The sequence below is a fragment of the Bombina bombina genome, chromosome 2, assembly GCF_027579735.1.
Source record: "Bombina bombina isolate aBomBom1 chromosome 2, aBomBom1.pri, whole genome shotgun sequence".
NCBI classification, from domain to species: Eukaryota; Metazoa; Chordata; class Amphibia; order Anura; family Bombinatoridae; genus Bombina; species Bombina bombina.
This window is the reverse complement of record NC_069500.1, coordinates 796,571,533-796,591,326: the sequence shown is the minus strand read 5'-3', so window position 1 is coordinate 796,591,326 and position 19,794 is coordinate 796,571,533. Positions and strand designations below refer to the sequence as shown.

The following is a 19,794-nucleotide window of genomic DNA, read 5'->3' as shown; positions in this document are numbered from 1 at the left end:
AGACAGTCCCCAAGGTCGAGGGAGCGGTTTCCACTTTAAACAAACGCACCACTATACCCATAGAAGATAGTTGTGCTTTCAAAGATCCTATGGATAAAAAATTAGAAGGTTTACTTAAAAAGATGTTTGTTCAGCAGGGTTACCTTCTACAACCAATTTCATGCATTGTCCCTGTCGCTACAGCCGCATGTTTCTGGTTCGATGAGCTGGTAAAGGCGGTCGATAGTGATTCTCCTCCTTATGAGGAGATTATGGACAGAATCAATGCTCTCAAATTGGCTAATTCTTTCACCCTAGACGCCACTTTGCAATTGGCTAGGTTAGCGGCTAAGAATTCTGGGTTTGCTATTGTGGCGCGCAGAGCGCTTTGGTTGAAATCTTGGTCAGCTGATGCGTCTTCCAAGAACAAGCTACTTAACATTCCTTTCAAGGGGAAAACGCTGTTTGGCCCTGACTTGAAAGAGATTATCTCTGATATCACTGGGGGTAAGGGCCATGCCCTTCCTCAGGATCGGCCTTTCAAGGCCAAAAATAAACCTAATTTTCGTCCCTTTCGTAGAAACGGACCAGCCCAAAGTGCTACGTCCTCTAAGCAAGAGGGTAATACTTCTCAAGCCAAGCAAGCTTGGAGACCAATGCAAGGCTGGAACAAGGGAAAGCAGGCCAAGAAACCTGCCACTGCTACCAAGACAGCATGAAATGTTGGCCCCCGATCCGGGACCGGATCTGGTGGGGGGCAGACTCTCTCTCTTCGCTCAGGCTTGGGCAAGAGATGTTCTGGATCCTTGGACACTAGAAATAGTCTCCCAAGGTTATCTTCTGGAATTCAAGGGGCTTCCCCCAAGGGGGAGGTTCCACAGGTCTCAGTTGTCTTCAGACCACATAAAAAGACAGGCATTCTTACATTGTGTAGAAGACCTGTTAACAATGGGAGTGATTCATCCTGTTCCATTAGGAGAACAAGGGATGGGGTTCTACTCCAATCTGTTCATAGTTCCCAAAAAAGAGGGAACGTTCAGACCAATCTTAGATCTCAAGATCTTAAACAAGTTTCTCAAGGTTCCATCGTTCAAGATGGAAACCATTCGAACAATTCTTCCTTCCATCCAGGAAGGTCAATTCATGACCACGGTGGATTTAAAGGATGCGTATCTACATATTCCTATCCACAAGGAACATCATCGGTTCCTAAGGTTCACATTCCTGGACAAGCATTACCAGTTCGTGGCGCTTCCTTTCGGATTAGCCACTGCTCCAAGGATTTTCACAAAGGTACTAGGGTCCCTTCTAGCTGTGCTAAGACCAAGGGGCATTGCTGTAGTACCTTACTTGGACGACATTCTGATTCAAGCGTCGTCCCTTCCTCAAGCAAAGGCTCACACGGACATCGTCCTGGCCTTTCTCAGATCTCACGGATGGAAAGTGAACGTGGAAAAGAGTTCTCTATCTCCGTCAACAAGGGTTCCCTTCTTGGGAACAATAATAGACTCCTTAGAAATGAGGATTTTTCTGACAGAGGCCAGAAAAACAAGACTTCTAGACTCTTGTCGGATACTTCATTCCGTTCCTCTTCCTTCCATAGCGCAGTGCATGGAAGTGATAGGTTTGATGGTAGCGGCAATGGACATAGTTCCTTTTGCGCGCATTCATCTAAGACCATTACAACTGTGCATGCTCAGTCAGTGGAATGGGGACTATACAGACTTGTCTCCGAGGATACAAGTAAATCAGAGGACCAGAGACTCACTCCGTTGGTGGCTGTCCCTGGACAACCTGTCACAAGGGATGACCTTCCGCAGACCAGAGTGGGTCATTGTCACGACCGACGCCAGTCTGATGGGCTGGGGCGCGGTCTGGGGATCCCTGAAAGCTCAGGGTCTTTGGTCTCGGGAAGAATCTCTTCTACCGATAAATATTCTGGAACTGAGAGCGATATTCAATGCTCTCAAGGCTTGGCCTCAGCTAGCGAGGGCCAGGTTCATACGGTTTCAATCAGACAACATGACAACTGTTGCGTACATCAACCATCAGGGGGGAACAAGGAGTTCCCTGGCGATGGAAGAAGTGACCAAAATCATTCAATGGGCGGAGTCTCACTCCTGCCACCTGTCTGCAATCCACATCCCAGGAGTGGAAAATTGGGAAGCGGATTTTCTGAGTCGTCAGACATTGCATCCGGGGGAGTGGGAACTCCATCCGGAAATCTTTGCCCAAATCACTCAACTGTGGGGCATTCCAGACATGGATCTGATGGCCTCTCGTCAGAACTTCAAAGTTCCTTGCTACGGGTCCAGATCCAGGGATCCCAAGGCGGCTCTAGTGGATGCACTAGTAGCACCTTGGACCTTCAAACTAGCTTATGTATTCCCGCCGTTTCCTCTCATCCCCAGGCTGGTAGCCAGGATCAATCAGGAGAGGGCGTCGGTGATCTTGATAGCTCCTGCGTGGCCACGCAGGACTTGGTATGCAGATCTGGTGAATATGTCATCGGCTCCACCATGGAAGCTACCTTTGAGACGAGACCTTCTTGTTCAAGGTCCGTTCGAACATCCGAATCTGGTCTCACTCCAGCTGACTGCTTGGAGATTGAACGCTTGATCTTATCGAAGCGAGGGTTCTCAGATTCTGTTATCGATACTCTTGTTCAGGCCAGAAAGCCTGTAACTAGAAAGATTTACCACAAAATTTGGAAAAAATATATCTGTTGGTGTGAATCTAAAGGATTCCCTTGGGACAAGGTTAAGATTCCTAAGATTCTATCCTTCCTTCAAGAAGGATTGGAAAAAGGATTATCTGCAAGTTCCCTGAAGGGACAGATTTCTGCCTTGTCTGTGTTACTTCACAAAAAGCTGGCAGCTGTGCCAGATGTTCAAGCCTTTGTTCAGGCTCTGGTTAGAATCAAGCCTGTTTACAAACCTTTGACTCCTCCTTGGAGTCTCAACTTAGTTCTTTCAGTTCTTCAGGGGGTTCCGTTTGAACCCTTACATTCCGTTGATATTAAGTTATTATCTTGGAAAGTTTTGTTTTTGGTTGCAATTTCTTCTGCTAGAAGAGTTTCAGAATTATCTGCTCTGCAGTGTTCTCCTCCTTATCTGGTGTTCCATGCAGATAAGGTGGTTTTACGTACTAAACCTGGTTTTCTTCCAAAAGTTGTTTCTAACAAAAACATTACCCAGGAGATTATCGTACCTTCTCTGTGTCCGAAACCAGTTTCAAAGAAGGAACGTTTGTTGCACAATTTGGATGTTGTTCGCGCTCTAAAATTCTATTTAGACGCTACAAAGGATTTTAGACAAACATCTTCCTTGTTTGTTGTTTATTCCGGTAAAAGGAGAGGTCAAAAAGCAACTTCTACCTCTCTCTCTTTTTGGATTAAAAGCATCATCAGATTGGCTTACGAGACTGCCGGACGGCAGCCTCCCGAAAGAATCACAGCCCATTCCACTAGGGCTGTGGCTTCCACATGGGCCTTCAAGAACGAGGCTTCTGTTGATCAGATATGTAGGGCAGCGACTTGGTCTTCACTGCACACTTTTACCAAATTTTACAAGTTTGATACTTTTGCTTCTTCTGAGGCTATTTTTGGGAGAAAGGTTTTGCAAGCCGTGGTGCCTTCCATCTAGGTGACCTGATTTGCTCCCTCCCATCATCCGTGTCCTAAAGCTTTGGTATTGGTTCCCACAAGTAAGGATGACGCCGTGGACCGGACACACCTATGTTGGAGAAAACAGAATTTATGTTTACCTGATAAATTACTTTCTCCAACGGTGTGTCCGGTCCACGGCCCGCCCTGGTTTTTTAATCAGGTCTGATAATTTATTTTCTTTAACTACAGTCACCACGGTATCATATGGTTTCTCCTATGCAAATATTCCTCCTTAACGTCGGTCGAATGACTGGGGTAGGCGGAGCCTAGGAGGGATCATGTGACCAGCTTTGCTGGGCTCTTTGCCATTTCCTGTTGGGGAAGAGAATATCCCACAAGTAAGGATGACGCCGTGGACCGGACACACCGTTGGAGAAAGTAATTTATCAGGTAAACATAAATTCTGTTTTTAAGGGCTGGTAAAAGAGCTGATTACTTTGGGGCAAAGCCCTGCAAAAGCCCTTTTAAGGGCTGGCAATAAAGCTGTTTACTTTGGGGTAATGCCACGCAAAAAGCCCCTTTCAGGGCTATTTGTAGGGTTAGGTGTAAGGGGCTCACATTAGGGGGTAGTTAATGTAGGTGGCGGCGGGGTCCGGGAGCGGCGGTTTAGGGGTTAATAAATTTTTTATTATTAGGAGTGAGAGGGGGGATTGCGGATAGAGGGGTATACGTGTCGGGCTATGTTTGGGAGGCGTGTTAGACAGTACGGGAGATTTAATAACTTAGTCAGGTTTTGTAGGCGCCGGCAGTTTATGAAGTGCCGTAAGTCACTGGCGACTCCAGAAATTTGTACTTACGCAGATTTCTGGACATCGTTAGTTTATCTGACTTACGGCACTTTAGCATCTGACGGCGCCGTATATGGGATAGCTCGAGTTGTGAGCTGAAACTACGGGCGGCGGGGGTTCCCTCTCTTGCGCCGCAAACTACGATCTATATCGGATTGCGCCCCATATTTTCAATTTCACAAATAATATATGTTTGTTTATGCAAGTCCATCTACAGGCCTGCCATTGGGGGTATTGTAGTTGGTAACTGAGCTCCTAGGAACACCTGGGCTGGGACTCTGTTATCAGTGCTATTTATTATTAGATGCTATGCTATGTCAAGCTTATATGTGCTATAGATGATTTGTGTAATGATTGTGTCACTTAAAACTACATAGTTTCCCTGAAGTACACAGAGCTAAATTTCTTTTGATTTGCTCCATATCGATAATATCGGTAAGTTTCTGGCGATACGGATTCTTTCAGAAATTCCAAATTTCAGCCCTAATAATCGGTCTATCCCTAGTTCAAGGTTCACATAGGGTGGATGCCAGAGGATCAGCTAGGCGCCTTCCTTGAACCCCCCAGACGGAGGCAAAAAAATAGTGTAGATGGGGGAATTGCAGTACATTGGGCTTTACCCACAGCCGTTTGGGTAATGTCTGTTTTACCCGGGTTGCACTAGTATTACTGATTGGAGCACAAATGTCCTGCTCGTGTAAGCAATATTTTGCGTTCTACTTGTAATCCGTTTATTTACCCTTATTCTGTCCTTTGCATCACACATCAATCTCTCATATTTGCTATTAAAATGACAGTAAAGTAGAGCTGTAACAATGAATCAATACAATTGATAATGAAAATAGATTTCAATGGTCTGCAATTAGTTGGACTGCACATGACACCAACTGCTTCACTCTCATAAACTCCTGCACATGGTATTGTGCAAAAAATGGTATTTAGTTTTTGATTAATCAGATAAAAAAAAGTAATCAGTCAATTAAAGGATTACTGTAAAAAGATTTTTTGTATGTACAACGATTATATAAAAACATTTTTTAATATGAGACTAACAATATGCACTTACTTTCAATGTGAAACGATCCGTTTAGCATTTTAAAAAATGTTTTTATATTTTTAGTCATGACGTAATGAACGACAACCCACTAATATGGGCTGTGCAATCGTTCATTGCTTCCTCCAATCAGCGGCCGTCAAGTTGCATATCATTAATATTATATTGTCGGCTTGCGCATGCGCATTACGCCCTTGAGCTCACGCATCTGCTTCTGAAGCCAATATTATCCAGGGATAGACGTCTTTAATGACGTTGCGCATGTCTGCGCATGCGCATTGCGGCTAGGTGCCGCCATATTCAAACCTGGGTTCTCCGTCCGGATTGAACACCCAGCAACAGTACCCACTGAGTGGGTTTGGAAAATCTTTAAAAAATTAAAATAAAATTAGAGTGATTTGAAAAGTGTATTTTTTCAAATCTTTTATTTGATTTATGCTAAGTTTATTTTTGGTTACAGTGTCCCTTTAATTGTTTATGAAAATAATCATTTGTTGCAGCACTAAAACACAATTCCATGTGCAGTAGTTAATTAGAGTGAAGCCGATAATGCCATAATCTGACCAACTAATCGATAATAAGATTATTTCTTAATAACACCAACAGTATTACGCTATGGGAGTTTTTCTCTGATTTATTTGAGGTTGAATCCAGGAGTACATTGAGGGGTGAAGTTGTGCTATTAAATCGGCAGCATAATAGTGCAGTGTTAAAATACTTTAGTTTAAATTTGCTCAATTCAATTTTAGTAGCCCAGAATAACCTCCTCCTCAGTAATAAACAAATGGTTGGAGCCTAATAGTACAATACAGCATGGTCAGTCATTGTATCTTTTGTTGTAAAGCAGGGATATAAGCTCAGGAGCGTGCACATGTCTGGAGCACTATATGGCAGCTCTATTTCCTGCCATGTAGTGTTCCAGACACCTACCTAGGTATCTCTTCAACAAAGAATTCCATGGTAACTAAGCAAGTTTGATCATAGAAGTAAATTGAAAACTTTTTTTAAATTGTATGCTCTGCCTGAATCACTAAAGACATTTTTTGGGCTTTATATCCCTTTAAATATTTACATTTGTTTTCTCCTTTCATCTCTCTTGTTTGTTTGTTTTTGTAGGCTTAATATAATTTTCTTTTAATTTCTTTTTTAGTTTTGAATTGGAATTATATTGCACTATGAGATGCTTACAAGGATGAAATAATGGAGAATGATACCATCAGCACTCACGGTAATTAAACATTTATAATAGTCAACATGTGTGCAGTTAAAGAGGACCTTAGTAACATTTCTAATTTACTGAATGGTTTTAGTTAGAACATGTTACTTTAACATTAATGTCCCTTTAAAGCTATAAGGTCAATCACAATCCTTTAAACATATTTATCTAATTATTTTTCTAGAACTAAAACTTAAATTTTATGGGGATTTGTGTAGATAAATAATTTGGTAAACTTTTTTAATTAATTGTGATCGACCCCCATATGTTTAAGCCCACAAAGGGATTGGAAATAATTGTTAATTATAAATGTATTATTAGATAAATTACTGGTTAAAGTGATTGTAAACTTTAATGAATTAAAGCACAGGATCAAAAAATAATCTTAAAAACAGGGGCACTTTAATTAATTAAAGTTTACAATGACGCTTATTTTTTAAAATACTTACCTTTTACGCTATGGTAAACATAACGCCGATCCTCCACCCGCATCTCCTTCTGTATTTAGCATATGGATGATGAATCCAGCTTCCTCCAATTGTTACTTGCCCCACAAGCTGGACACCAAAAGGGGGGGGGGGATACCAAAAAAACATCATATATACATATAGAAATATGTATTTATGAATAAACTAGTTGGTAAGCCTGCCCAGAGGGCAGTCTATGTGTTGTTAATAAAAAAAATAATAATTGAACTACAGAAAAAAATAAGCAAATGATCAAAAATAAAAAAAATTAAACCTTATCCCTATGAAAATTAAAAAGCCCCTCCCCCCAAAATAAAAACACACCCTAATCTAATGCTAAACTACCAATATCCCTTAAAAGGGCTTTTTGTAGGGCATTGCCATAAGTTAAACAGCTCTTTTGCAGTTACCAAAAATTCTATGTCCCCCCTAACAGTAAAACTCACCACCCACCAAACCCCCCAAAATAAATAAATAAACCTAACACTAAAAAAACAAAAGTATCCATTGCCCTGAAAAGGGCATTTGTATGGGCATTGCCCTTAAAAGGGCATTCAGCTATTTTGCTGCCCATCCATAATCTAAGAAAACAAACAAAAAAAATACCTATATCTAATCCCCAAAAATTTAAAAAATTAAACCTAATTTTAAATTAAACTAAAGTTACAAAAAAATAAAAAAGCTAAGATTACAAAAAATAGAAAAAGGCTAACATTACAGAACATAAAAAAACAAATTACAAAAATTATACCTAATCCCTATGAAAATAAAAAAGCCCCCCCAAAATAAAAACACCCCCTACTCTAAGAATAAACTACCAGTAGCTCTTAAAATGGATTTTTGCAGGTCATTGCCCCAAGATAAACAGCTCTTTTACATTAAAAATACACAAAAGTCCCCCCTAACAGTAAACCCCCCCCCCCCCCACCCAACAAACCTGTCCTGGTCCTGTCCCATGTGGTGAAGTCTTCTTCCAAGCGGCAACCTCTTTCTTCTTCCAGGAGCTGAAGACCGATGACCACTGGAGGGCATTTTGTAAAAGAGCTAAATGCCCTTTTAAGGGCAATGCCCAACAAATGCCCTTTTCAGGGCAATGGGTAGTTTAGGTTTTTTAGTGTTAGGTTTTTTATTTTGGGGGGTTTGTTGTGGGGGCGGTTTACTTTTAGGGGGGACTTTGTGTATTTTTAATGTAAAAGAGCAGTTTACCTTGGGGCAATGCCCTGCAAAAAGCCTTTTTATGGGCTACTGGCAGTTTATTCTTAGATTAGGGGGTGTTTTTATTTTGGGGGGCTTTTTTATTTTCATAGGGTTTAGGTTTAATTTTGTAAACTTTGGTAATTTGTTTTTTTATTTTCTTTAATGTTAGCCTTTTTTATTTTTTGTAATCTTAGCTTTTTTATTTTTTGTAACTTTAGTATTTCTCTTGCAAGGTGTATCCAGTCCACGGCTTCATCCTTTACTTGTGGGATATTCTCATTCCCTACAGGAAGTGGCAAAGAGAGCACACAGCAGAGCTGTCCATATAGCTCCCCCTCTAGCTCCACCCCCCATTCATTCTCTTTGCCGGCTCTAAGCACTAGGGTCTCTCTACGAGAGGGTAAAGTGAATGTGGTGTTAGAATTGTAGTTTTATATCTTCAATCAAGAGTTTGTTATTTTTAAATGGTACCGGTTTGTACTATTTACTCTCTAGCAGAAAAGTGATGAAGAATTCTGCTGAGAGGAAAATGATTTTAGCATGTTGTAACTAAAATCCACTGCTGTTCCCACACAGGACTGAGGAGTACCAGAAAACTTCAGTTGGGGGGAACAGTTTGCAGGCTTGACTGCAATGAGGTATGTTCAGCCATTTATTTCTAGACAAGACTGAGATAATGCTAGAAGACTGACAAGATCCCCACGTGGGGAGGGTAAGCTATGTTCTGAGACTTAGTATAGAATTGAATGCTTACATGACAGGGCTAAATAGGCTGGTTGACACTAATGCAGGGCAATTGATTATTTATTTAAGAAATACTCGTTGGAGACACCTTTTTAAGCACTTTGGTGTGTTTTACTGGGGTTATTTTCCACATGGCATAAATTTAGTCACTTAGAAGTGATTTTTGTAGGCCTCACTACTCCGGAGTGGGAAGGGCCTAATTTCGCACCTCAGATGCGAAGTTAGAATTGAAAGTCTGTTTCATGCTGCTTCACATGGAGGGTCCAGCTGCTGATTGAGGGCCTAAAAGAAGCTTTATTCCCCCAAAACTGATCCCTAAGGGCAGGTAGGGCCACAGCAGTAAGCTGTGGCAAGCAGCTGTAGTTAATTAACCGGTTGTTGGCTTTAGGCTGCTCCGGTTTGGGCATTAAGGGGTTAATCGTTCTGAAACTTGTGGTGCAATCATATTAAAGCCTTAGGTACATACTGTGAAAATTTCACTGTTTTGTAAAATTGTGTGCTCTTTTTATTTCTTAAAGGCACAGTAACGTTTTTTCAAATTGTGTTTTTTATTTGATTAAAGTGTTTTCCAAGCCTGCTTGTGTATGCTACTAGTCTGTTAAACATGTCTGACACTAAGGAAAATCCTTGCTCAATGTGTTTAGAAGCCATGGTGGAACCCCCTCTCAGATGTGTCCCAATTGCACTAATATGTCTATACACTTTAAAGATCATATTGTTGCACTTAAAAGTGTGTCCCTAGATGATTCTCAGACTGAAGGTAATGAGGATAGTCCGCCTACCTCTCCCCATGTGTCACAACCAGTTACGCCCGCTCAAGCGATACCTAGTACCTCTAGTGCGTCTGCCCCTATTACATTGCAACAACTAGCGACAGTCATGGATAATTCCCTTGCGGCCTTTCTATCCAAACTGCCAGTTTTTCCTGCAAAGCCCAAAAGCTCTGTTTTAAGAACAGATTATGAGCAGTCTGAAGCTTTGGTAGCCTTATCTGATGTACCCTCACAACACTCCGAAGTGAGGGTGAGGGATTTGATGTCTGAGGGAGAAATTTCCGACTCAGGAAAGGTTTCTCATCAGGCAGAGTCAGATTCATTAGCGTTTAAATTTAAACTGGAACACCTCCGCGTATTGCTCAGGGAGGTATTAGCCACTTTGGATGATTGTGACCCTATGGTGGTCCCAGAGAAATTGTGTAAAATGGACAAGTACCTAGAGGTCCCTGTATACACTGATGCGTTTCCGATCCCTAAAAGAGTTGCGGATATTGTTACTAGGGAGTGGGATAGACCAGGTGTCCCTTTTGTTCCCCATAACTGACCCCAGACGGGACTCGTGGCAGACGGTCCCTAAGGTGCTAAGCGCACAACCATACCAATTGAAGACAGTTGTGCTTTTAAAGATCCTATGGATAAAAAGTTAGAAGGTTTACTTAAGAACATTTTTGTTCAACACGGTTTCCTTCTCCAACCTATTGCCTGCATTATTCCTGTAACTACTGCAGCGGCTTTCTGGTTTGAGGCGCTGGAGGAGTCGCTCCAGACGGAGACCTCATATGACGAAATTATGGATAGAATTAAGGCTCTAAAGCTGGCTAATTCTTTTATCACAGATGCCGCCTTGCAATTAGCTAAGTTAGCGGCAAAAAATTCAGGTTTCGCCATTATGGCGCGCATAGCGCTTTGGCTCAAGTCATGGTCGGTCGATGTGTCGTCAAAATCCAAATTATTAAATATCCCTTTCAAGGGAAAGACCCTTTTCGGGCCAGAATTGAAAGAGATTATTTCAGAAATCACCGGGGGAAAGGGCCATGCTCTCCCTCAGGACAAGCCCTTTAAGGCTAGAAAGAAAGCTAATTTTCGTTCCTTTTGTAACTTCAGGAGCGGTTCCGCTTCAGCCTCTACAGCTGCAAAGCAAGAGGGTAACCCTTCACAGCCCAAGGCAACCTGGAAGCCTTACCAGGGCTGGAACAAGGGTAAACAGGCCAAAAAGCCTGCAGCTGCTACCAAGACAGCATGAAGGAGTAGCCCCCGATCCGGGACCGGATCTAGTAGAGGGCAGACTCTCTCTCTTCGCTCAGGCCTGGGCAAGAGATGTTCACGATCCCTGGGCATTAGAGATTGGGGTCTACGTATGAATACCAGACCGACACTGTTGAAGGACAATCAGGAATATTGTAAAAAGTTTGAGCACATTCTCAACAAATGCTCCTTTGACCTGATTGTCCTTACAGTTGAATATTTACAGATTGATCTTGACAACATCAAAGTGGCTATTGCGACATTGGAGGAGGAAATCCGTCAGAGTATTTCCACAGATGAGTGAGACAAATTGCTATCTTCCAACAAAGAATTACTTACCGAGATGAGAACAACGATCGAGGAAAGGAAGAGGTTAAAATTCCAAAGGGACACTGATGATTATTCCTCCAATCGGGTCTACCGCTGGGTGTATGATCCTATAGGGAAAGAGCGTTACGTCACTTCCGGTGCAAGGAGGAGGCAACAGCGACGCAACCCAACGTCAGGCAGCAGCTCGGATTCATCCCTTGATTTTTTACAAGCAGAGGCCTCCGACAGTGCAGGAGAAGGGGCCGGAAACACCGGAGGTACAAGCAAGACCACCAAGGTAACCAAGACCAACAAAGCCTTAACCAACAGAGTTACCAGGGCACGCAAAAAGATATAGTTGTTAATATATCTGATTGCCCGCTTGACACAAGGGAAGCGGATGTTTTGCAGAAAGGACTATCGTTTTGCCCACTAAGTGACTGTGATTTTTTTAATCTAAATAAAGACATGGATAGATTCTTTAGGAATATTAGATTAAAATTCTGGCATTGCAATAAGATTAAGAGGTTGTCACAGTGTAATAGCGATATAGGTTCTACTGCTGTCTGCTCTGACCCTGTCAGTGATTGTGTGAATAAAACTAACCCTTTAAGCATCAAGAATTTGGGGCTGTTTAATAAAAGCTCGTTTTATCCTATGGTTACTGACCACAGTATAGCTACTTTTGAACAACTTGTTCTTTTGGATGTGCATAAATTGCAGACTAAAGTTATTCAACAGAAACTTAAAGTTAAACCTGGTTTGGTTAATTTCACAGCAGCTGACCATCTGGCCCTGAAATCACTTAAATCAAATGATAAGGTGATTTTAAAGCAAGCTGACAAGGGCGGTGCTACTGTGATCTTGAACAAAACTGATTATAGGTCTGAGATTTACCATCAGTTAAGTACTGGGAATGTATACAAGGAAATTTCTGTTAACCCTTTATCTAAGATTACTAAAGAAATATCAATTACTGTCAAATTTGCACTTAACAATGGCATCATTGATGATAAAACTGCCAAATACTTGATTGTTAAAGATCCTATCTCGCCAGTACTATATGTTCTGCCTAAGATTCATAAGTCCTTGACTGCTCCACCTGGGCGGCCCATTGTTGCTGGGACTAACTCTGTGTTCTCTGGGATATCCATCTTCTTGGATAAACTTTTGAGACCCCTGGTGGAGCAGTCAAGTACTTTTATCAAAGATACCAATGATTTTTTGGTCAAATTGAACAACTTGCAACTCCAGACTGACAAGTTTATTCTTTTCAGTCTGGATGTGGCAAGTTTATATACCTCCATCACCCATGAGAGCGGGTTGGGAGCTGTTAAACATGCACTTTTTACTTCTGGTGTATACTCTAGTCCACAGATTTGGTTTATTCTGCAACTGTTAGAGATTATACTCTTTAATAATTATTTTTTATTTGAAGATTTTTTCTATCTGCAGTTGCAGGGTACAGCCATGGGCTCCAACGTTGCCCCTAATTATGCCAACATTTTTATGAATCTCTTTGAAGAGAAATTTGTATTTGAAAATGATTTGTTTCGTCAGTGTGGCACCACCTGGTGGCGCTACATTGATGATATTTTTGGGGTATGGTTGGGCAACGTTGGAGCCCTTGAACTCTTTGTTGAGGAGTTGAATAATTCAACCAACAGCATTAAGTTCACACTTACTTACAGTGAAATTTCAATTGACTTTTTGGATGTGACTGTTCTGAAGGATGGGTGTAATTTCAAGACTGATATTTCTTTCATGTAATTAGCAAGAGTCCATGAGCTAGTGACGTATGGGATATACATTCCTACCAGGAGGGGCAAAGTTTCCCAAACCTCAAAATGCCTATAAATACACCCCTCACCACACCCACAATTCAGTTTTACAAACTTTGCCTCCTATGGAGGTGGTGAAGTAAGTTTGTGCTAGATTCTACGTTGATATGCGCTCCGCAGCAAGTTGGAGCCCGGTTTTCCTCTCAGCGTGCAGTGAATGTCAGAGGGATGTGAGGAGAGTATTGCCTATTTGAATGCAGTGATCTCCTTCTACGGGGTCTATTTCATAGGTTCTCTGTTATCGGTCGTAGAGATTCATCTCTTACCTCCCTTTTCAGATCGACGATATACTCTTATTTATATACCATTACCTCTGCTGATTTTCGTTTCAGTACTGGTTTGGCTTTCTACAAACATGTAGATGAGTGTCCTGGGGTAAGTAAATCTTATTTTCTGTGACACTCTAAGCTATGGTTGGGCACTTTATTTATAAAGTTCTAAATATATGTATTCAAACATTTATTTGCCTTGACTCAGAATGTTCAACATTCCTTATTTTCAGACAGTCAGTTTCATATTTGGGATAATGCATTTGAATCAATCATTTTTTCTTACCTTAAAAAATTGACTTTTTTTCCCTGTGGGCTGTTAGGCTCGCGGGGGCTGAAAATGCTTCATTTTATTGCGTCATTCTTGGCGCGGACTTTTTTGGCGCAAAAAATCTTTTCTGTTTCCGGCGTCATACGTGTCGCCGGAAGTTGCGTCATTTTTTGATGTCCTTTTGCGCCAAAGATGTCGGCGTTCCGGATGTGGTGTCATTTTTGGCGCCAAAAAGCATTTAGGCGCCAAATAATGTGGGCGTATTATTTGGCGCCAAAAAATATGGGCGTCGCTTTTGTCTCCACATTATTTCAGTCTCATTTTTTCTTTGCTTCTGGTTACTAGAAGCTTGTTTATTGGCATTTTTTCCCATTCCTGAAACTGTCATTTAAGGAATTTGATCAATTTTGCTTTATATGTTGTTTTTTCTCTTACATATTGCAATATGTCTCACGTTGCATCTGAGTCAGAAGATACTTCAGGAAAATCGCTGTCTAGTGCTGGAACTACCAAAGCTAAGTGTATCTGCTGTAAACTTTTGGTAGCTATTCCTCCGGCTGTTGTTTGTATTAATTGTCATGACAAACTTGTTAAAGCAGATAATATTTCCTTTAGTAATGTACCATTGCCTGTTGCAGTTCCCTCAACATCTAAGGTGCAGAATGTTCCTGATAACATATGAGATTTTGTTTCTGAATCCATCAAGAAGGCTATGTCTGTTATTTCTCCTTCTAGTAAACATAAAAAATCTTTTAAAACTTCTCTCTCTACAGATGAATTTTTAAATGAACATCATCATTCTGATTCTGATGACTCTTCTGGTTCAGAGGATTCTGTCTCAGAGATTGATGCTGATAAATCTTCATATTTATTTAAAATGGAATTTATTCGTTCTTTACTTAAAGAAGTACTAATTGCTTTAGAAATAGAGGATTCTGGTCCTCTTGATACTAATTCTAAACGTTTAGATAAGGTATTTAAATCTCCTGTGGTTATTCCAGAAGTTTTTCCTGTTCCTAATGCTATTTCTGAAGTAATTTCCAGAGAATGGGATAAATTGGGTAATTCATTTACTCCTTCTAAACGTTTTAAGCAATTATATCCTGTGCCGTCTGACAGATTAGAATTTTGGGACAAAATCCCTAAAGTCGATGGGGCTATTTCTACCCTTGCTAAACGTACTACTATTCCTACGTCAGATGGTACTTCGTTTAAAGATCCTTTAGATAGGAATATTGAATCCTTTCTAAGAAAAGCTTATCTGTGTTCAGGTAATCTTCTTAGACCTGCTATATCTTTGGCTGATGTTGCTGCAGCTTCAACTTTTTGGTTGGAGACTTTAGCGCAACAAGTAACAGATCATGATTCTCATAATATTATTCTTCTTCTTCAGCATGCTAATAATTTTATCTGTGATGCCATTTTTGATATTATCAGAGTTGATGTCAGGTTTATGTCTCTAGCTATTTTAGCTAGAAGAGCTTTATGGCTTAAAACTTGGAATGCTGATATGGCTTCTAAATCAACTCTACTTTCCATTTCTTTCCAGGGTAACAAATTATTTGGTTCTCAGTTGGATTCCATTATCTCAACTGTTACTGGTGGGAAAGGAACTTTTTTACCACAGGATAAAAAATCTAAGGGTAAAAACAGGGCTAATAATCGTTTTCGTTCCTTTCGTTTCAACAAAGAACAAAAGCCTGATCCTTCATCCTCAGGAGCAGTTTCAGTTTGGAAACCATCTCCAGTCTGGAATTAATCCAAGCCTTCTAGAAAGGCAAAGCCTGCTTCTAAGTCCACATGAAGGTGCGGCCCTCATTCCAGCTCAGCCGGTAGGGGGCAGGTTATGTTTTTTCAAAGAAATTTGGATCAATTCTGTTCACAATCTTTGGATTCAGAACATTGTTTCAGAAGGGTACAGAATTGGTTTCAAGATGAGACCTCCTGCAAAGAGATTTTTTCTTTCCCGTGTCCCAGTAAATCCAGTGAAAGCTCAAGCATTTCTGAATTGTGTTTCAGATCTAGAGTTGGCTGGAGTAATTATGCCAGTTCCAGTTCTGGAACAGGGGATGGGGTTTTATTCAAATCTCTTCATTGTACCAAAGAAGGAGAATTCCTTCAGACCAGTTCTGGATCTAAAAATATTGAATCGTTATGTAAGGATACCAACGTTCAAAATGGTAACTGTAAGGACTATCTTGCCTTTTGTTCAGCAAGGGCATTTTATGTCCACAATAGATTTACAGGATGCATATCTGCATATTCCAATTCATCCAGATCATTATCAGTTCCTGAGATTCTCTTTTCTGGACAAGCATTACCAGTTTGTGGCTCTGCCGTTTGGCCTAGCTACAGCTCCAAGAATTTTTACAAAGGTTCTCAGTGCCCTTCTGTCTGTAATCAGAGAACAGGGTATTGTGGTATTTCCTTATTTGGACGATATCTTGGTACTTGCTCAGTCTTTACATTTAGCAGAATCTCATACGAATCGACTTGTGTTGTTTCTTCAAGATCATGGTTGGAGGATCAATTCACCAAAAAGTTCATTGATTCCTCAGACAAGGGTAACCTTTCTGGGTTTCCAGATAGATTCAGTGTCCATGACTCTGTCTTTAACAGACAAGAGACGTCTAAAATTGATTTCAGCTTGTCGAAACCTTCAGTCACAATCATTCCCTTCGGTAGCCTTATGCATGGAAATTCTAGGTCTTATGACTGCTGCATCGGACGCGATCCCCTTTGCTCGTTTTCACATGCGACCTCTTCAGCTCTGTATGCTGAATCAATGGTGCAAGGATTACACAAAGATATCTCAATTAATATCTTTAAAACCGATTGTACGACACTCTCTAACGTGGTGGACAGATCACCATCGTTTAATTCAGGGGGCTTCTTTTGTGCTTCCGACCTGGACTGTAATTTCAACAGATGCAAGTCTCACAGGTTGGGGAGCTGTGTGGGGATCTCTGACGGCACAAGGAGTTTGGGAATCTCAGGAGGTGAGATTACCGATCAATATTTTGGAACTCCGTGCAATTTTCAGAGCTCTTCAGTCTTGGCCTCTTCTGAAGAGAGAATCGTTCATTTGTTTTCAGACAGACAATGTCACTACTGTGGCATACATCAATCATCAAGGAGGGACTCACAGTCCTCTGGCTATGAAAGAAGTATCTCGAATTCTGGTTTGGGCGGAATCCAGCTCCTGTCTAATCTCTGCGGTTCATATCCCAGGTATAGACAATTGGGAAGCGGATTATCTCAGTCGCCAAACGTTGCATCCGGGCGAATGGTCTCTTCACCCAGAGGTATTTCTTCAGATTGTTCAAATGTGGGAGCTTCCAGAAATAGATCTGATGGCGTCTCATCTAAACAAGAAACTTCCCAGGTATCTGTCCAGATCCCGGGATCCTCAGGCGGAAGCAGTGGATGCATTATCACTTCCTTGGAAGTATCATCCTGCTTATATCTTTCCGCCTCTAGTTCTTCTTCCAAGAGTAATCTCCAAGATTCTGAAGGAATGCTCGTTTGTTCTGCTGGTAGCTCCGGCATGGCCTCACAAGTTTTGGTATGCGGATCTTGTCCGGATGGCCTCTTGCCATCCGTGGACTCTTCCGCTACGACCAGACCTTCTGTCGCAAGGTCCTTTTTTCCATCAGGATCTCAAATCCTTAAATTTAAAGGTATGGAGATTGAACGCTTGATTCTTGGTCAAAGAGGTTTCTCTGACTCTGTGATTAATACTATGTTACAGGCTCGTAAATCTGTATCCAGAGAGATATATTATAGAGTCTGGAAGACTTATATTTCTTGGTGTCTTTCTCATCATTTTTCTTGGCATTCTTTTAGAATTCCGAGAATTTTACAGTTTCTTCAGGATGGTTTAGATAAAGGTTTATCCGCAAGTTCTTTGAAAGGACAAATCTCTGCTCTTTCTGTTCTTTTTCACAGAAAGATTGCTAATCTTCCTGATATTCATTGTTTTGTACAAGCTTTGGTTCGTATAAAACCTGTCATTAAGTCAATTTCTCCTCCTTGGAGTTTGAATTTGGTTCTGGGGGCTCTTCAAGCTCCTCCGTTTGAACCTATGCATTCATTGGACATTAAATTACTTTCTTGGAAAGTTTTGTTCCTTTTGGCAATCTCTTCTGCCAGAAGAGTTTCTGAATTATCTGCTCTTTCTTGTGAGTCTCCTTTTCTGATTTTTCATCAGGATAAGGCAGTGTTGCGAACTTCTTTTGAATTTTTACCTAAAGTTGTGAATTCTAACAACATTAGTAGAGAAATTGTGGTTCCTTCATTATGTCCTAATCCTAAGAATTCTAAGGAGAAATCATTGCATTCTTTGGATGTTGTTAGAGCTTTGAAATATTATGTTGAAGCTACTAAGTCTTTCCGAAAGACTTCTAGTTTATTTGTTATCTTTTCTGGTTCTAGAAAAGGCCAGAAAGCTTCTGCCATTTCTTTGGCATCTTGGTTGAAATCTTCAATTCATCTTGCCTATGTTGAGTCGGGTAAAACTCCGCCTCAAAGGATTACAGCTCATTCTACTAGGTCAGTTTCTACTTCCTGGGCGTTTAGGAATGAAGCTTCGATTGATCAGATTTGCAAAGCAGCAACTTGGTCCTCTTTGCATACTTTTACTAAATTCTACCATTTTGATGTATTTTCTTCTTCTGAAGCAGTTTTTGGTAGAAAAGTACTTCAGGCAGCGGTTTCAGTTTGAATCTTCTGCTTATGTTTTTCATTAAACTTTATTTTGGGTGTGGATTATTTTCAGCAGGAATTGGCTGTCTTTATTTTATCCCTCCCTCTCTAGTGACTCTTGCGTGGAAAGATCCACATCTTGGGTAATCATTATCCCATACGTCACTAGCTCATGGACTCTTGCTAATTACATGAAAGAAAACATAATTTATGTAAGAACTTACCTGATAAATTCATTTCTTTCATATTAGCAAGAGTCCATGAGGCCCGCCCTTTTTTTGGGGTGGTTATGATTTTTGTATAAAGCACAATTATTCCAATTCCTTATTTTATATGCTTTCGCACTTTTTTATCACCCCACTTCTTGGCTATTCGTTAAACTGAATTGTGGGTGTGGTGAGGGGTGTATTTATAGGCATTTTGAGGTTTGGGAAACTTTGCCCCTCCTGGTAGGAATGTATATCCCATACGTCACTAGCTCATGGACTCTTGCTAATATGAAAGAAATGAATTTATCAGGTAAGTTCTTACATAAATTATGTTTTTTCAGTAAGGAAACTGATAGGAATAATCTGCTGTTGTACAGCAGTGCACATCATCCTTCTCTGATCAAATCATTACCAAAGAGCCAATTGCTTAGAGTAAAGCGCATTGTTGCAGAGGAGTCTAAAGTGCCCATGAGACTTTCAGAAATAGGTGACAAATTTTTGCAACGGGGGTACCCCAGAGATCTCATTGTAGACACCATTAATCAGGTGTCTCAATTGGATCGTGAGTCATTGTTAAAGCCTGGTCTATCTGCCAAAAAAGATTCGAAGAGGATGATTTTTGTATCTGAATTTTCTAGACATAGTGACCAGGTTTGGAAAATTATTAGGAAACATTGGGGTATCCTAAAAAATTGCAATTCGGAGGTTGTTGAATTTGACCAGATGCCTATGCCAGCATACAAGCGGAGTAAGAGCTTGAGAGATTCTTTAATTAAAGCTGACATTGGCTCTGGCAGAACATTGTTACAACGGTACATCACCAAAAAGAATTTAGGCTGTTTCCCCTGTTTAGGGTGTAGCAATTGTAATTCCATAGTAAAAAGTCCCTATTTTTTACACCCACACAGTGGTTATAAATTTCATTATAGGGACTATTTTACCTGTAATAGCAATTACGTTATCTATATGATCAAATGCCCATGTGGGAAAGCCTACATTGGTGAGTCCTCTAGGAGGGTACGGGATCGAATTACTGAGCACAAGAGCAACATCAGGTG

The 19,794-nt window shown here is 40.8% G+C and overlaps 1 protein-coding gene across 1 annotated transcript in view; it reads left to right on the top strand.

Annotated features, from left to right (window-relative positions):
- LOC128649620 (gastrula zinc finger protein XlCGF57.1) overlaps positions 1 to 19,794 on the top strand; it is a 119,758-nt gene that overhangs the window by 82,775 nt on the left and 17,189 nt on the right. The window contains exon 3 of the mRNA XM_053702983.1: positions 6,639 to 6,716. Coding sequence (XP_053558958.1) covers positions 6,689 to 6,716 — 28 coding nt within the window. The 5' untranslated portion in view covers positions 6,639 to 6,688. The remainder of the gene's footprint in view (positions 1 to 6,638; positions 6,717 to 19,794) is intronic.